The 14,807-nt window shown below is 41.7% G+C and overlaps 1 protein-coding gene across 2 annotated transcripts in view; it reads right to left on the bottom strand.

The window, feature by feature from the left end:
* Positions 1–3,625: 3,625 nt before the first annotated feature.
* EPDR1 (ependymin related 1) overlaps positions 3,626–14,807 on the bottom strand; it is a 34,662-nt gene continuing 23,480 nt past the window's right edge. Inside the window, exons 2-4 of one of the 2 annotated variants that reach the window (XR_016394389.1) lie at positions 6,447–6,655; positions 5,818–6,034; positions 5,204–5,315 (exon numbers count right to left, since the gene is read on the bottom strand). Coding sequence is in view for 1 of the 2 variants with exons in the window: in XM_022593024.3 (XP_022448732.2) it covers positions 5,122–5,315; positions 6,447–6,655 (403 nt within the window). In the remaining variant the exon portion in view is untranslated. Of the gene's footprint in view, positions 5,316–5,817; positions 6,035–6,446; positions 6,656–14,807 lie in introns of both variants that reach the window. The other variant, XM_022593024.3, reaches the window with a different exon arrangement.

The following is a 14,807-nucleotide window of genomic DNA, read 5'->3' as shown; positions in this document are numbered from 1 at the left end:
AAAGAGTCATGTACCACAATGTTCATTGCAGCTCTATTTACAATAGCCAGGACATGGAAGCAACCTAAGTGTCCATTGACAGATGAATGGATAAAGAAGATGTGGCACATATACACAATGGAACGTTGCTGAGCCATAAAAAGAAACAAAATTGAGTTATTCGTAGTGAGGTGCATGGACCTAAGAGTCTGTCATACAGAGTGAAGTAAGTCAGAAAGAGAAAAACAAATACCGTATGCTAACACATATATATGGAATCTAAAAATAAAAATGGTTCTGATGAACCTAGGGGCAGGACAAGAATAAAGACACAGACGTAGAGAATGGATTTGAGGACACGGGGAGGGGGAAGGGTAAGCTGGGCTGAAGTGAGAGAGTGGCCTGGACATATATACACTACCAAAGGTAAAATAGATAGCTAGTGGGAAGCAACCACATAGCACAGGGAGAGCAGCTTGGTGCTTTGTGACCACCTAGAGGGGTGGGATAGGGAGGGTGGGAGGGAGACGCAAGAGAGAGGGGATACAGGGATATATGTATATGTATAGCTGATGCACTTTGTTATACAGCAGAAACTAACACACCATTGTAAAGCAGTAATACTCCAATAAAGATGTTAAAAAAAAATACAAGAAAATTTTAAAAAGTTTTCATTTTATAAACTTTGTTTTTCCTGGAAGAGAATTCTGCATTTTATAGTACTGGGTTGGCCAAAACATTCATTTGGGGTTTGGACCAATCCAATAGAATTTAATGGAAAACTTGGCTTTGCTAAGATGTTCTTATTCCATAAGATAGGACAGCTGTACCATGACTCTACAACAAAGGTACCACTTCTGCCACGAGGAGTGAAACAAAATCAAGAGACCCTAAATATCTATTTCATATAACCACCCACTCTAGCCCGAGACTATACTGTTTATCAAACAAGTTTGTGTATTTAGTTAACTGGGAATTTTTCAAAAGTTTATGTTGGTACCTCCTGGTTGGGAAACTAACACCAGTGTTTTCCCAACCTTTCTCCAGGCTGAGAGAGCTAATCAACTAGGCTGAGAGGTTAGTTAAAAATGTACTTTAGGTGTGAGAAACCATTTCACAAGATAACCTTTAATTTATTGTGTTTTTTGATAGTTTTCTTTATTGATATTATAGAGCTCAAGTGAAATTGCAATGATAGCAGACATATTTTAATAAGAAGAGTACTTATTTTGTCATCAAAAAGTACACTGATGAAGGAAAAGAGCACTTAGTTATCCAATTTGAACAAATGTACTTCAAAATAAATATACACCGTACCACTGGGAATGTTACAGGTGCAAATGCAGCACAGGGCATACACATGTATACTCAGATTACCTGAATACCATGAATGTTGTATCCACTGCAAATTATTCCTAAATTACAGGATAACTACATCCCACTTCCTGATTGCCGAAGCTACATTACCCTTTCCATCTTAATTAGGAAATAGATATGGTAACTGTGTGTTAATATTTGCCCTAATGAAAACAATATGAATTTTAAAGTAGGGATACAAAAGTGTCATTCTCCCTGAATAAAATATACAATAAATTATAGCTCAATGTTTTTTCTGCACGTTGCTGAAATAATTATTCTGCTTTAAAACAAAAGTACATTTCAGTTGTAATTATCCTAGCAGAGTTCTTAAAAGATTATTGATGCTAGAATATCCATATATAAAGTTAAGTTTATCTTTTTAAAAAGATGGCCACCCACAAGGCCTTTAAATCTCATAAATTACTCACAAGACCTCGGCTGAGGAGGCTCATTCTGTCCTCCAACTGAAGTCAACAGAACAGCAAGGACGCTGTTCCTGCATTTAAGGTGCCTTCAGTAGATGGAGGAAAACACAATCCACATGCTTGGAAAAACTGAAAAACACCACCGTGTGGCACAGGTGAATACACCAGTTTAAAACAGAGGGAAAATTGAGAGGGTGGAGTTAGTAAAGAAAATCCAGCAAGGGGTGAGTATTGAGTTTTCAAATGGTGTGGAATTTAGCTTGGTGGGAAATTTAGTACTTCACAGGAAACTTCCTCAGAGATCTAAACTTTCTGGCCTTTTAAAAATATTTAAATGCTTTCATATTTTGAATACTGTGTCCTAATCTTAGGAAATGCAGCATTATCTCAGTTAGCAAAGCTTGTTGTAAGAAAGTCACTCTGATAATTAGAACAATTGGGGCCAGAAAGGCCAGGCCCGTTTCACTCCACATGGGCCAGTGGGAGAGGGAGGGATGGCCCTCTCCCAGGGCTGGGCCTTTAGAGTTGAAGGCAGAAGGTAGAGAAGACCACGGGGCTTGCATGGATCCTGGCAGTTTGCCTTGGGAGGGGTGCAAGGAAGTTGCTCCGACATAGCATAAAGGATCAGCAACACATGAGCCAGGGGGTCCGCAAAGTGGGACCCAAGCCTGGTGCAGGCCCACGTCAGGAATGGCATCCCTGTCCGCAGATAAGTGAGGCATCAGATGCTCCTCTTCACTAATACAGACCAGTCCCTGCCCTATTCAAGAGCACTCTTAGTTTTTACTATGATGGCCACTAGCGAGTTTTACACAAGATTGGTGACTGAGAAAACCCCCTATAGTCAGAGGTAACCCAAGCTTCACTTCTCAGGCTCTTGTGGCCATTGGGAAAGAGAGAACAGTGCCAAGGACCGAGGCTGGAGAGGGAGTCAGGGTCTGATCAAAAGGGCCTTGGACACCAGGCTATAGAGCCTCAGCTTTACCTGTAGGCAGTGGAGAACCACAGGGGCAGGGCAACCATCAGGTGTGTATTGAGGTCCCACCAGACATAAAATCCTTCCGGAGGAAGACTTGGCTTAACTGCGAAGGGGTTTAACGACCAAAACGGGCAAACTGAAAAACGAAAGGCATCCACTTCACGTGTCCTGGATAGAATGAGTTCCCTTCCTTTCTGCTTTGAGTGGGGCTGTGGACTGGGGTGGGCAGATGCAAAGATCCGAGGCTAACTAAGAGGGGTGTGCAGTTTGGAATGGAGCGGGGCTATCTTTTGGGTGGAGAGAGAGAAAGTGGGGGAAGTGCTGTCACAAAGGCTTGATCAGGCTGGACCGCCTCGAAGGCAGCTGTGAAAGCTTCCCCAGGTGTCATTCCAGATTCCGGCCTTGACTGGGCTGCACGCTACTCTGTGACTCTGGGAACCCGCATGGGCACTGGAGAAAACAGGGATTCAGGACTGGCTTATGAATGAATGAATGAACAAACGAACGAACGGAGGTTGGCTTCTAGAACAAGGACAAGGACAGAGTGTATAGAGATCTTGCAAAGGCCAGCAGTGCTAAGAGCCTGGACCTCGGTGATGGCTGCTGAGGGGATGGACAAGAGGCAGTAGCTTTACTCTGATGGGACTCGGGACACTGACTGCCTGTGAGGACTGAAGGAGAAAATATAGGTCAAGAATGACCCTGAGGCTTCTGACCCAGGCAACTGGACTTTAAGAGGAAGAGCAGGCTTTTGAGAAAGGAAAATGAATTTGGTGTAGATCACAGGAAGCACTTTATTCATTAGAGAAGCATTTTAACTCCCTTATAGCCAAGATAACCCATATTTATTACAAAAACAAATATATCAAAAAACACTCAGAAATGCAATTAAATTTGTTTATTGAAACAATATAGATAAACTGTGAGTAATACAGATTGTTTTCAGCGTAATATAAGCATCACACATTTCTCCTGGTAACAGGTGATGGATAGATGGCCAGATAAAACACAACAGTAGAAGGAATCTAGAATGATAAATTTTATTACTAGATATCTCCCTAGAGATCAGCAAACCCAATCCCATTTAACAGATGAGGAAGTAAGGACCAGAGAGGCTAGCATTCTCCACTCTACATATGTTTAGGGCACTGACCACGTTCCAGGCACTTGGTGCTGGGCATATAAAAGTAAACAGAACACGGTACCCGTACTCACGGTGCTCATAGCCAGGCTACTGAGTGAGAGCATCCAGGAAGCAGGAAATTTAGACACAGCCTAGTAAGCATTGTCAGACTAGCATGTTCAAACTGCGAGGTGTACACAGTCCAGGCTTGGGAGCAGCCTCCAAAGGCCATGCATGAGCTGACCTGGGAAGGCTGAGCAGAAGTCAGATAGACAAAGAGGCTGTGAAACGCTGCCCCAGGGATGCAGAGGTGAGGGGAAGCATAATATGTCTAGTGAACCAAAGGAGTTCCAGTACAAGGGAATTCTTGTTCTGGATTTCAGAAACAATAGTCCCCTGACTCCCAGTTCAGTGCTATTGTTAGAATGCTACCTGTCTCTACAGGTCTCTTGACAAGTATGTGATGATTCAGCACATATATCAATACTCTTGCATAGAAAAAAAGGAAGCATATATGGCTCATGCTTACCCAGAAATAGACATTAAGATTTTCCAAACCCTCCTGTTTAAAATATATCTTTAGAGGAATCATTACTTTGTGTTACAGCCTTTCATTTCCTCCCCAAATGTTTACATCCATTGGGTCATGCCATAAAGCTCTTAAGGCCGGAAGGGATTTTAAGGCATCACACTGTCAGCAGCCAAGGGAGCACAGGGTGGGGGAAAAGGAGGTGCTGGAGGCATGCAGCAGTGGGCGCAGTCACTACCCTGGCGCAGGCAACAAGCGGGTCATTGTCTGTAGAGAGCTTGGGCATTAATACCAAAACTGACCAAAGTCGTTCCGCTCTTTTTATCACCATGTGCCAGCCATCTAGCAATTCCCAGTAAGGTCGATAACAACACATTCGTCCCTGCTGACCCTCCCCTCGCCCCGTGTATGCCACCGCACTTCCCATACACCTGCACACAGAAAGCGCAGCTCCCAGACAGGCTTCGGAAACATCTGAGGTCCCCGTGTTAGCCATCTCTTCATATATTATCACATACTCTCCATTCCATTCCTTTTTGTAAACCTAGCCCAAGTAGTCACAACCACACGTACAAAACAAAACAAAACACACATCGAAGTTTATCTTCCTAGAATTATGATATTTATCTCTAATGAAGAGTCTCATCTCTCAAGTCTCAAATCCGGTTCGAGCTGGGGCGGCTGGCATCTGATGTCTGATGCTGTCCCTTCCGTGTTCACACGCTTATCAGGAGCAGTCCTCGCTCATCCTCTCCGGCTGGGCTGTCTGGCATGTGCTTGGCGGGGTAAACACCGACGGGTCTTTAATGCCCAGCTGTATGTCGAAAAACCGTGTGGACAATAGCACACTGTAATTTTTGGTGAAGGTTTCCTGGACAGGATAACAATCCTTGAGTGTATAAATGCCAATCCAGGTTTCATCTATAGGAGGAAGGCAAGTTGAATTTTTAATGTACAAGACAGGCAAAATGTGTGTATTTTTAATTATGCAAAATATACATAAAATAGACCATTTTAACCATTTTTAAGTACAGTTTGGTGGCACTAAGTACATTCACATTGTTATGAAAGCGCCACCACCACCCATCTCCAGAAATTTCCCATATCCTGCAGTTGAAACTGTCCATTAAACACTAACTCCCCATTCCTCCCTCCCCCCAGTCCCTGGAAACCACCATTCTACTTTCTGTCTCTATGATTTTGACTATTCTAGGTACCTCATATAAGTGAAATTATACAGTATTTATCCCTTAGTGACTGGCTTCTTTCACTTAGCATAATGTCCTCAAGGTTCATCCATGTTGTACTATGTGTCAGAATTTCCTTCCTTTTTAAGCTTCAGTGATTTTCCACTGTATGTATACACCAGCTTTGTGTACCCATTTGTCTGCTGATGGACACTTGGGCTGTTTGCACCTCTGACCTTGATGAATAATGCTGTTATGAACATGGATGTCCAAATATCTGTTTGAGTCCTTGCTTTCAGTTCTTTAGGGTATATGCCCTATATTGCTGGGTCATCCGGTAATTCTGTGCTTTGGAGGGAACCATCATACTGTTTTCCACAGCACAAAGGCCTGTGTTTTTGAAACAGTCTTGGGGGAGGTGTGTTGACAGCATTGCAGAGAAGAGCTTCACATCTATGTATAAAAGCAGATATAATAATGGCAGTAGATCTGGCCGCTGCAAATTTAGTTAGTGTTTGGGGGAAAGGAAAAGGAGGCACCCAAATCTAATGTGTGACTTAGACAAACACCTTCCATGTCACAGACCTCCAGGGCATCATGAAACATCACAGCCGAGGCTAAGCCCATAATAGTCAAAGTGGCAGAAAGTTACAGGGGGCCTTAGAAGGCTGAGGTGTTTGTTCAAATGCCTTTAGATCCCAGTGCTACACAACTAGCAGAGTACATTTGGGGACTGCAAATGGAGTTAAACAATTTGATTAAGCTTCTAAATTTCCTTAACAACTACCTTCCTTAATGGACTTAAACATTATTTCCCATCCTGCTTCCTGAGATGCAATACTTGAATACTTTGTTGAACCCTTACACGATCTGGCTGACTTTCTGTCCGACCACTCCTGGACGGTGATCTGCTCTTGGGGTCCCCCAATGGAGTACTGGTCCTCAAAGGTGGAGTTCTGAGGGATGTCTAGAGGGTCCCAGGGGCCTGTCAGGGTGATCTTGGAGCACTGCTTGGTGGCTTGTTCAATCTGAAACATCACTCCATCCTTATAGAGCAAAATATATTCAAATAATCTGGAAGACAGATTGAAAGAGAACAGTTCAGGACTTTATGTTACAATCACCATGTCTTTTAGCAGCATAAAAGCCAAAGGCCTTTGATACAAGTTATTCTTAAAATAGAAAAAATAGAAAAAAAATAGTTTTGCTGCTAGGCAATCATTTACTTACTTATAAACACTAGGCGCATGAACAACTTGAATATAAAATAATTAAAATTCAGGGGTCAAAACTGAATATTCATGAGACAGTTACCTATCATACCTATCAATTACCTATTACCTTATCAAGTACCTATTGTATGACAGACCCTGTGCTTGAGATACAAACATGAAGAAGGTGAGGCCCTGGGTTAGCAGCTGGTTTATGACCTTTTAGCCTCAGAGACACAGGAGGATTTGACTCTTGCCTTAGTTGTTGAGTCCTTGTAGCACTAAGTCAAGGGACCACAGGGGTATGCTGAATGCAGGATGCCAAGAGCCTGCTGAGGATGCACCAGACTCCTGTGCCCCACTGTCTCAACTGTCATCATAGGAATGGGCTTTGGTGAGGTGCAGCTGTGCTGGGAATGGGCTGAGACAGGCAAGGACAAAAGCTGAGGGGACCCCAAGCGAATGGCTTCGCTGAACTGAATTTGTCTGCGTGTTCCCAGCCTCGTCCCTCATACCCAGTGCACACCCTACGTGCAGAGCAAGCCAGAAGTATTCCCAGTCTGTGCTCGAGCCCACAGACTGCCCGCCGTCACCTTGCACGCTGTGTGGTCACCAGCCCTGTGTCTTTCCTAAAGCTAAGCCATCTTGGTGTTGGGTGAAGCTCGGTGAGTTTCCATGCATTCAACTGTCAGTCTAAAACTCAGGGCACTGCTATTGATCAAGTGGAGTGAGGTTGCAGCCCTGATTCAAAAGTGAAATTTGCAACACCTGAGGGCAGAAGAGCCCAGAGAAGTAGCTTTTCGTGAGCAAATAATAGCCAACAGACTGTCTGTGGTATGTAAGGCTCACCCCACTCCACAGCCCCCAACGAGGATGCCTGTTCTCCATCCCAAGTCAGGGTTTGAGATTTCTTCAGAAAAAATATTATAAATGATAACTGTCCATATGGTCAAAATAGTACCATTATTAGGATTATATTTCATTTTCTACGAGCTAGCATAAAAATATAAACATAACCTCATTTTATGTATTTAGAAATATCGACCCTGCTTATTCTAGAAAATGTTTGAAATGACTTACAAGGGTAAAACCCAAGCACAGACCTTGAGAAGTGGGAGTGAATGGAGAAAGAAAAGGAAGTGTTCACATTATGCACTACGGCTCAAACATGGAGCCAACCTCCTAGACTATACATGCAGGGTTCACATCAAAGTACAAGCCCTTTGGAGGAGTTTGGAGTTGGACTGTCACTGCTTCCTCACTCCCGGTTAAGTCCCTGGCGCATCAGAGTCTAAATATTCATGGAAGGAATATAGAAACATTAGCATCAACTATAGAGCATACTCCAGCCATAATATGGGATTCTTGGTCCATACACAGATCCTGCCCCACGATCCTCTCAGGGAGAGTGGCCGCCCACGAAGCCCCTATACCGTGTGCTGTCAGGCCTGGCTATCTTCATCCTCCCCATCTCCTTGTGCTTTCCCAAGTTCAAGGTGTTTAGGCTAGAGAGTCAGGCCTAGCTTTGGCTGATACTCCAGTTGCGTGCAGTGATTGTCCCCTGAAAGCTTTGCACCCATGTGCAGGAGAGGGGATTTCCTTCTTGAAACTCAGCCCCCGAATCCACAGAAGCACAAAAGTGGGAGCCTGGCGGCCATGTTTGTGTACATGACCTGGCCACCCTCCTCAGAGGGGGACATCTGACCCAGGGTGGGACAAACAGATGCTCCTGCTCGGACATGTGGAACTGCCACTGAAGGTCTGCTAGTCAGTCTCTTAGTGTGGCTGGTCATGTCGTACGTAAACACAGGAGCCATGGGAGGCTAATTTCCAACAGGTGAACTGGATAAGAATAAAGAATGAAGCACAGAGAAGCAGCTGCAAGCTGGGATTCCAACAGCTGTTCATTTCCTGGATGCATTTCCTCTCTGAGGCCTGGTGCCTACAGATCCACCTGCAGAGTTATGATAATAAGTTTCCTTTGTTCTAATAACTTTCCTTTTTCTGCTTGGAACTTTTTGTATGACTCATAACCAGGACTCATTTCTAATACAGTTGAGGACTCCACTGTTCCATCTAGAGCCCTGCAACAGCCGCCAGCACAGCTGTTCTGGGAGAGGCACCACACAGGCCACTGAAGAACCAAGGGCCATGGATGCCTGGTCAGTCAACTGCCAGGGAAGGGGGCAGCAGGAAAGGAACTCTGCTAACTTCACTGTTTTCCCGAGGCCAGCTCTGTCCATATACAGAAGTAAAATGAAAATTCTAGACTTGAAACAATCACTACAAAATGTTAACATTGGTTAATCCTGGGGAGTCTGAACACAGGTGTTTGTTATGATGTTCTCTGTACTTTTCTAAGTTTTCAAAATATTTAATTTGAAAAAAAGAGGGCACAGTATGATACTGAGGTTATGTTGACAGTGCCTTAAGTAAAACAGAAAATATTAATTTAATGGGAAACAAAATAGAACTGTATAAGTCATTTTTTTCAAAATCCCATGTGGATATAAATGCTAGTACTGCTACACTGAAAGTTTTGGAAAAGAAGATTTTCATGGCTTGTATGTTTATATGAACGTCTTCGTAGTCAAGATGTAGGTTCTCCATCACAACTAGGATAAAGGGCCTGGACCCCGATAGAGCCAGAAGGTCAGAATGTAGCAATCAGCCAGGGTGGAAACGAATCATCTGCCTGGGATGCTGTGCGGGGTGATAACCCGTAGATCTGAAGCAGTGATGGACTTCAACAGAAACTGGATCCTGGGAGGTGAGATCAAAGCCTGGCTCTGAAGTGGAGGAAGCTGTGAGGGCAGGAGTCACCCCAGGGTGCAGTCAGGCAAGGTGAGGGGCAGGAATGGGTGTGAAGGACGAGGCAGGCGGGCCAGCACCGGGTCAACAACAGCCTGCAAACTTCGCCTCCTCGCTGGCCAGACACCAAGCAAAGCATTGTTCCTGGAAGGGCCCTGCCGCTGGGTCTCAGGTTCTCCCCGCCCAGTCAAGAGGTCAGCAGGCCAAGCTTTTCATGGCAACCCAAATGCAGAGGAGGTGCCCGGCGGGCCACTTGGCCTCTCACCTCGTGGGACAAAGGATTTTTGTGTCTTCTGACAAAATTCTCAGGCTGTGTGGACAATTTCTATTGTTTCCTGAAAAATCCATTTTCCTAAAAATTGAAACTAACTTAGAGAAATAACAACTTTCTGCATACGTGTCTACTGATTTTTAAATTTTAATTGTGGTAAAATACACATCACATAAAATCTACCATCTTAACCATTTTTAAGTGTACGGTTCACATTGTTGTGCAACCAACCTCCACAACTCTTTTCACCTTGCAAAACGGAAACTCTGTACCCATTAAACAGCTCCACATTTCTCCCTCCCCCAGCTCCTGGCCACCAGCATTCTACTTTCTGTCTTTATGAACTTGACTACTCTAGGCACTTCGCATAAGTAGCATCATACAGTATTTCTCTTTTTGTGACGGGGCTATTTCACTTAGCATAATGTCCTCAAGCTTCATCCATAGTGTAGCATGTATCAGAATTTCCTTTGTAAGGCTAACTAATATTCCATTGAGTGTATATATCACATTTTGTTTATTCATTCATTCAAGGATGGACACTTGGGTTGTTTCCACCTTTTGGCTATTTTAAATAGTGCTGCTATGAACATAGGTGTGCAAATGTATTAATTTTTAGTGTACTATACACATTTTACAAAAATAAATAATGATTTATATATTTTCTAACCTGCATTTTAAATTCAACAATTTGTCCTTGGTAGTCTCCCAAGTATTTCCATAAAGTACAGATCAATGGAATCATTTTTCCCTAATTTATTATGAAAACTTTAAAAATGCAGAAGAGTTGAAGGTCTAATACAATGATCACCTTTGTATCTACCATTTAGATTCAACAATTGTTACATTTTGCCATATTTGCTTTATCTATTTCCTAAATATCTCTTACAAACAAGACTCTGTACTTCATGTCCCATCACATCAGAAGACAAGTGATGTCCCATTCCGCTATTAATGCTACCAACTTTCATCACCAAGCCACGTGGTTACTCTAGATGTCTCCATCATAAAGGCATTTCCTTTTGCAATTACCAAGTAATCGGTGGGTAATACTTTGTGATGCTGAGAATATCCTGTTACCCCATAACTGTCACCTAATCATTTTAGGTAAAACAATTTCTTGAATCAATTATTTCACTGGAGGTTGGTATGATGCTACCAATGGTACAGCAAATGGTACCTATCCATCTGTCTATCTAGTATCACTCTGCACTCGGGTTTTTATTTATTCAACATACGGCAAATAATTAGTCATTATTCCATTTGATGTTCAAATTATCCCAAGTTCAGTCAGTGGGAACTCCTTCCACCTGCTATTTGTGACTTATAACATGATTCCATTAGTCTTTGAGTGATTCCTGGGTTTCTGTGACACAAGTGTCCCAGGCTCATCTTAGACTTTCCTTGCACCATATCTAAAATCAGTCATTCCTCTAAGGAAACCTGGAACTTACTGGGAAGCAACTTAGAAACCAACATCTGGGCCCTAGATGTGCTCATTGTCATTGCGATGTCATTGTTTTAAGGACCTTTCAGTGGTCAGAACTTCTTACGTTGAAAAAAAAACCAAAAACATGAATTCATACTGATATTTCCAATCTAAATTTGACATTATAGGTTCTCCCCTATCATTTTTGTTTTTATGTTTACATATATTTTCTCTTCAAATAAAAGTCATGCTTCCCAAAAACATTAGCAAATTTACTTATTTGCTTTATCGTACAATAGCTTTGAAATAATACTTTTAAAAGTGTTATCAAAAAAAAAAGTGTTATCAAAAAATACAACTGCCCGGTGAAGTTTAAGATTTTATTGCAGTTCTTTTTGTCCTTAGAATACAACTCAATACTGCATTAAAAATTCACTTGGATTAACCCTGTTCCCTGGGTGGCTATGTTTCCAGATTGATATATCATTAGGTTCATTTGTTTGTTCTCAGTTCGGGGACTTCACACTCTTCCCCTTTGATTTAATTATATTATTTAAATATGTAAAGTTTTTCATCTTTCAGAACTCAGAACAATATAAAAAAACACATTCAGGGAAGTCTCACTCAAAATTAGAAAAAAAATTTAAAAAACTTGTTCAGGAATTCCCTGGCTGTCCAGTGGTTAGGGCTCTGCACTTCCACTGCAGGGGGCACGGGTTCGATCCCTGCTTGTGGAGCTAAGATCCCACATGCCATGTGGCGCAGCCAAAAAATAAAAAAAAAATTTAAAAAGAGAAGTCTCACTCCCATCCCAATCCCTGCCCCATCCCTCATTTTCCCAATGGATAGCACCTTTCATTGGCTTCCATGTTATTTTCCTTCATTTCTTTTGACCAAACTAAGCAAACACATGTGTGCACTCTTATTTCTCTCTCTTCTTTCCAGAAAGGGTAGAATTCTGTATACACTTTTCTGCACCTTGCTTTTTCCTGTCTCTATTAATACATAGAGGTCATCATTATTCTTTTCTATGGCCATATAATAGTTTATTGTGTGTAAGTACCATTGGTTATTTAGTCAGTCTCCTGCTAATGAACACTGGCTTGTTTCCATTCTTATTATGTTGCCCAAAACAAAACACTGAATAACCTTGTGCTATTTTGGAGTTATATATTTAGGATAAGTTACTGATATGAAACTACTAGGGCAAAGGGTATTTTGTTAATATTATCAGATTTCTTTTCAAAGAGTTGTGCAGTTTTGCACTTCTATCAGTAATATATGAGAGCACCTGTTTCCTTTATAGTCTTGCCAACAGATCATGTTGTCAAACTTGGATTTGTGCCCATCTGATAAGTAAGAAATGTTATCTGTCAGGATTTTTTTAAAGAACGTTGTCCTTTTTTGGTAAGCATAATGAACATACAATGGACTGCATAAATCTAAAGTGTAGAGCTTGAGAAATTTTACAAAGTGAAGAATTAGGAAGCCCCCACCCAGATCCAGTTATGGCACACCAGAAGCCTTCCCCAGCCCCTCCCAGCCACTTCCCTTCCACAAGGGATAGTGCAGGTTTTTTTGTCTGTTTTTTTTTTTACATCTTTCTTGGAGTATAATTGCTTTACAATGGTGTGTTAGTTTCTACTTAATAAAAAAGTGAATCAGCTATACGTATACATATATCCCCATAAATCCTCCCTCTTGCGTCTCCCTCCCACCCTCGCTATCCCAACCCTCTAGGTGCTCACAAAGCACCGAGCTGATCTCCCTGTGCTATGCGGCTGCTTCCCACTAGCTATCTATTTTACATTTGATAGTGTATATAAGTATATGCCACTCTCTCACGTCGTCCCAGCGTACCCTTCCCACTCCCCATGTCTTCAAGTCCATTCTCTACGTCTGCATCTTTATTCCTGTCCTGCCCCTAGGTTCATCAGAACCATTTTTTTTTAGATTCCATATATATGTGTTAGCATACGGTATTTGTTTTTCATATTCTGACTTACTTCACTCTGTACGACAGACTCTAGGTCCATCCACCTCATTACGAATAACTCAATTTCATTCTTTTTATGGCTGAGTAATATTCAATTGTATATATGTGCCACATCTTCTTTATTCATTCATCTGTCAATGGACACTTAGGTTGCTTCCATGTCCTGGCTATTGTAAATAGAGCTGCAATGAATATTGTGGTACATGACTCTTTTTGAATTATGGTTTTCTCAGGGTATATGACCAGTAGTGGGATTGCTGGGTGGGATGGTAGTTCTATTTTTATTTTTTTAAGGAACCTCCATACTGTTCTCCATAGTGGCTGTATCAATTTACATTCCCACCAACAGTGCAAGAGGGTTCCCTATTCTCCACACCCTCTCCAGCATTTATTGTTTGTAGAATTTTTGAGGACAGCCATTCTGACTGGTGTGAGGTGATACCTCATTGTAGTTTTGATTTGCATTTCTCTAATGATTAGTGATATTGAGCATCCTTTCATGTCTTTGTTGGCAATCTGTATATCTTCTTTGGAGAAATGTCTATTTAGGTCTTCTGCCCATTTTTGGATTGGGTTGTTTGTTTATTTGATATTGAGCTGCATGAGCTGCTTGTACATTTTGGAGATTAATCCTTTGTCAGTTGCTTCATTTGCAAATATTTTCTCCCATTCTGAGGGTTATATTTTCATCTTGTTTATGGTTTCCTTTGCTGTGCAAAAGCTTTTAAGTTTCATTAGGTCCCATGTGTTTGTTTTTCTTTTTATTTCCATTTCTCTAGGAGGTGGGTCAAAAAAGATCTTGCTGTGATTTATGTCAAAGAGTGTTCTGCCTATGTTTTCCTCTACAAGTTTTATAGTGTCTGGCCTTACATTTAGGTCTTTAATCCATTTTGAGTTTATTTTTGTGTATGGTGTTAGGGAGTGTTCTAATTTCTTTCTTTTGCATGTAGCTGTCCAGTTTTCCCAGCACCACTTTTGAAGATGCTCTCTTTTCTCCATTGTATATACTTGCCTCCTTTATCAAAAATAAGGTGACCATATGTGTCCGGGTTTATCTCTGGGCTTTCTATCCTGTTACATTGATGTATATTTCTGTTTTTGTGCCAGCACCATACTGTCCTGATTACTGTAGCTTTGTAATATAGTCTGAAGTCCAGGAGCCTGATTCCTCCAGCTCCGTTTTTCTTTCTCAAGATTGCTTTGGCTATTCGGGGTCTTTTGTGTTTCCTTACAAATTGTGAAATTTCTTGTTATAGTTCTGTGAAAAATGCCACTGGTAGTTTGACAGGGATAGCATTGAATCTGTAGATTGCTTTGGGTAGTATATTCATTTTCACAATGTTGATTCTTCCAATCCAAGAACATGGTATATCTCTCCATCTGTTTGTGTCATCTTTAATTTCTTTCATCAGTGGTTTATAGTTTTCTGCATACAGGTCTTTTGTCTCCTTAGTAGGTTTATTCCTAGGTATTTTATTCTTTTTTGTTGCAGTGGTAAATAGGAGTGT

This window comes from Delphinapterus leucas, chromosome 9, assembly GCF_059928025.1.
Source record: "Delphinapterus leucas isolate spDelLeu-1000000601 "Yukka" chromosome 9, BTC_Dleu_Yukka2, whole genome shotgun sequence".
NCBI classification, from domain to species: domain Eukaryota; kingdom Metazoa; phylum Chordata; class Mammalia; order Artiodactyla; family Monodontidae; genus Delphinapterus; species Delphinapterus leucas.
The sequence above is the reverse complement of the archived record's forward strand: the minus strand, read 5'-3'. Positions and strand labels throughout refer to the sequence as shown.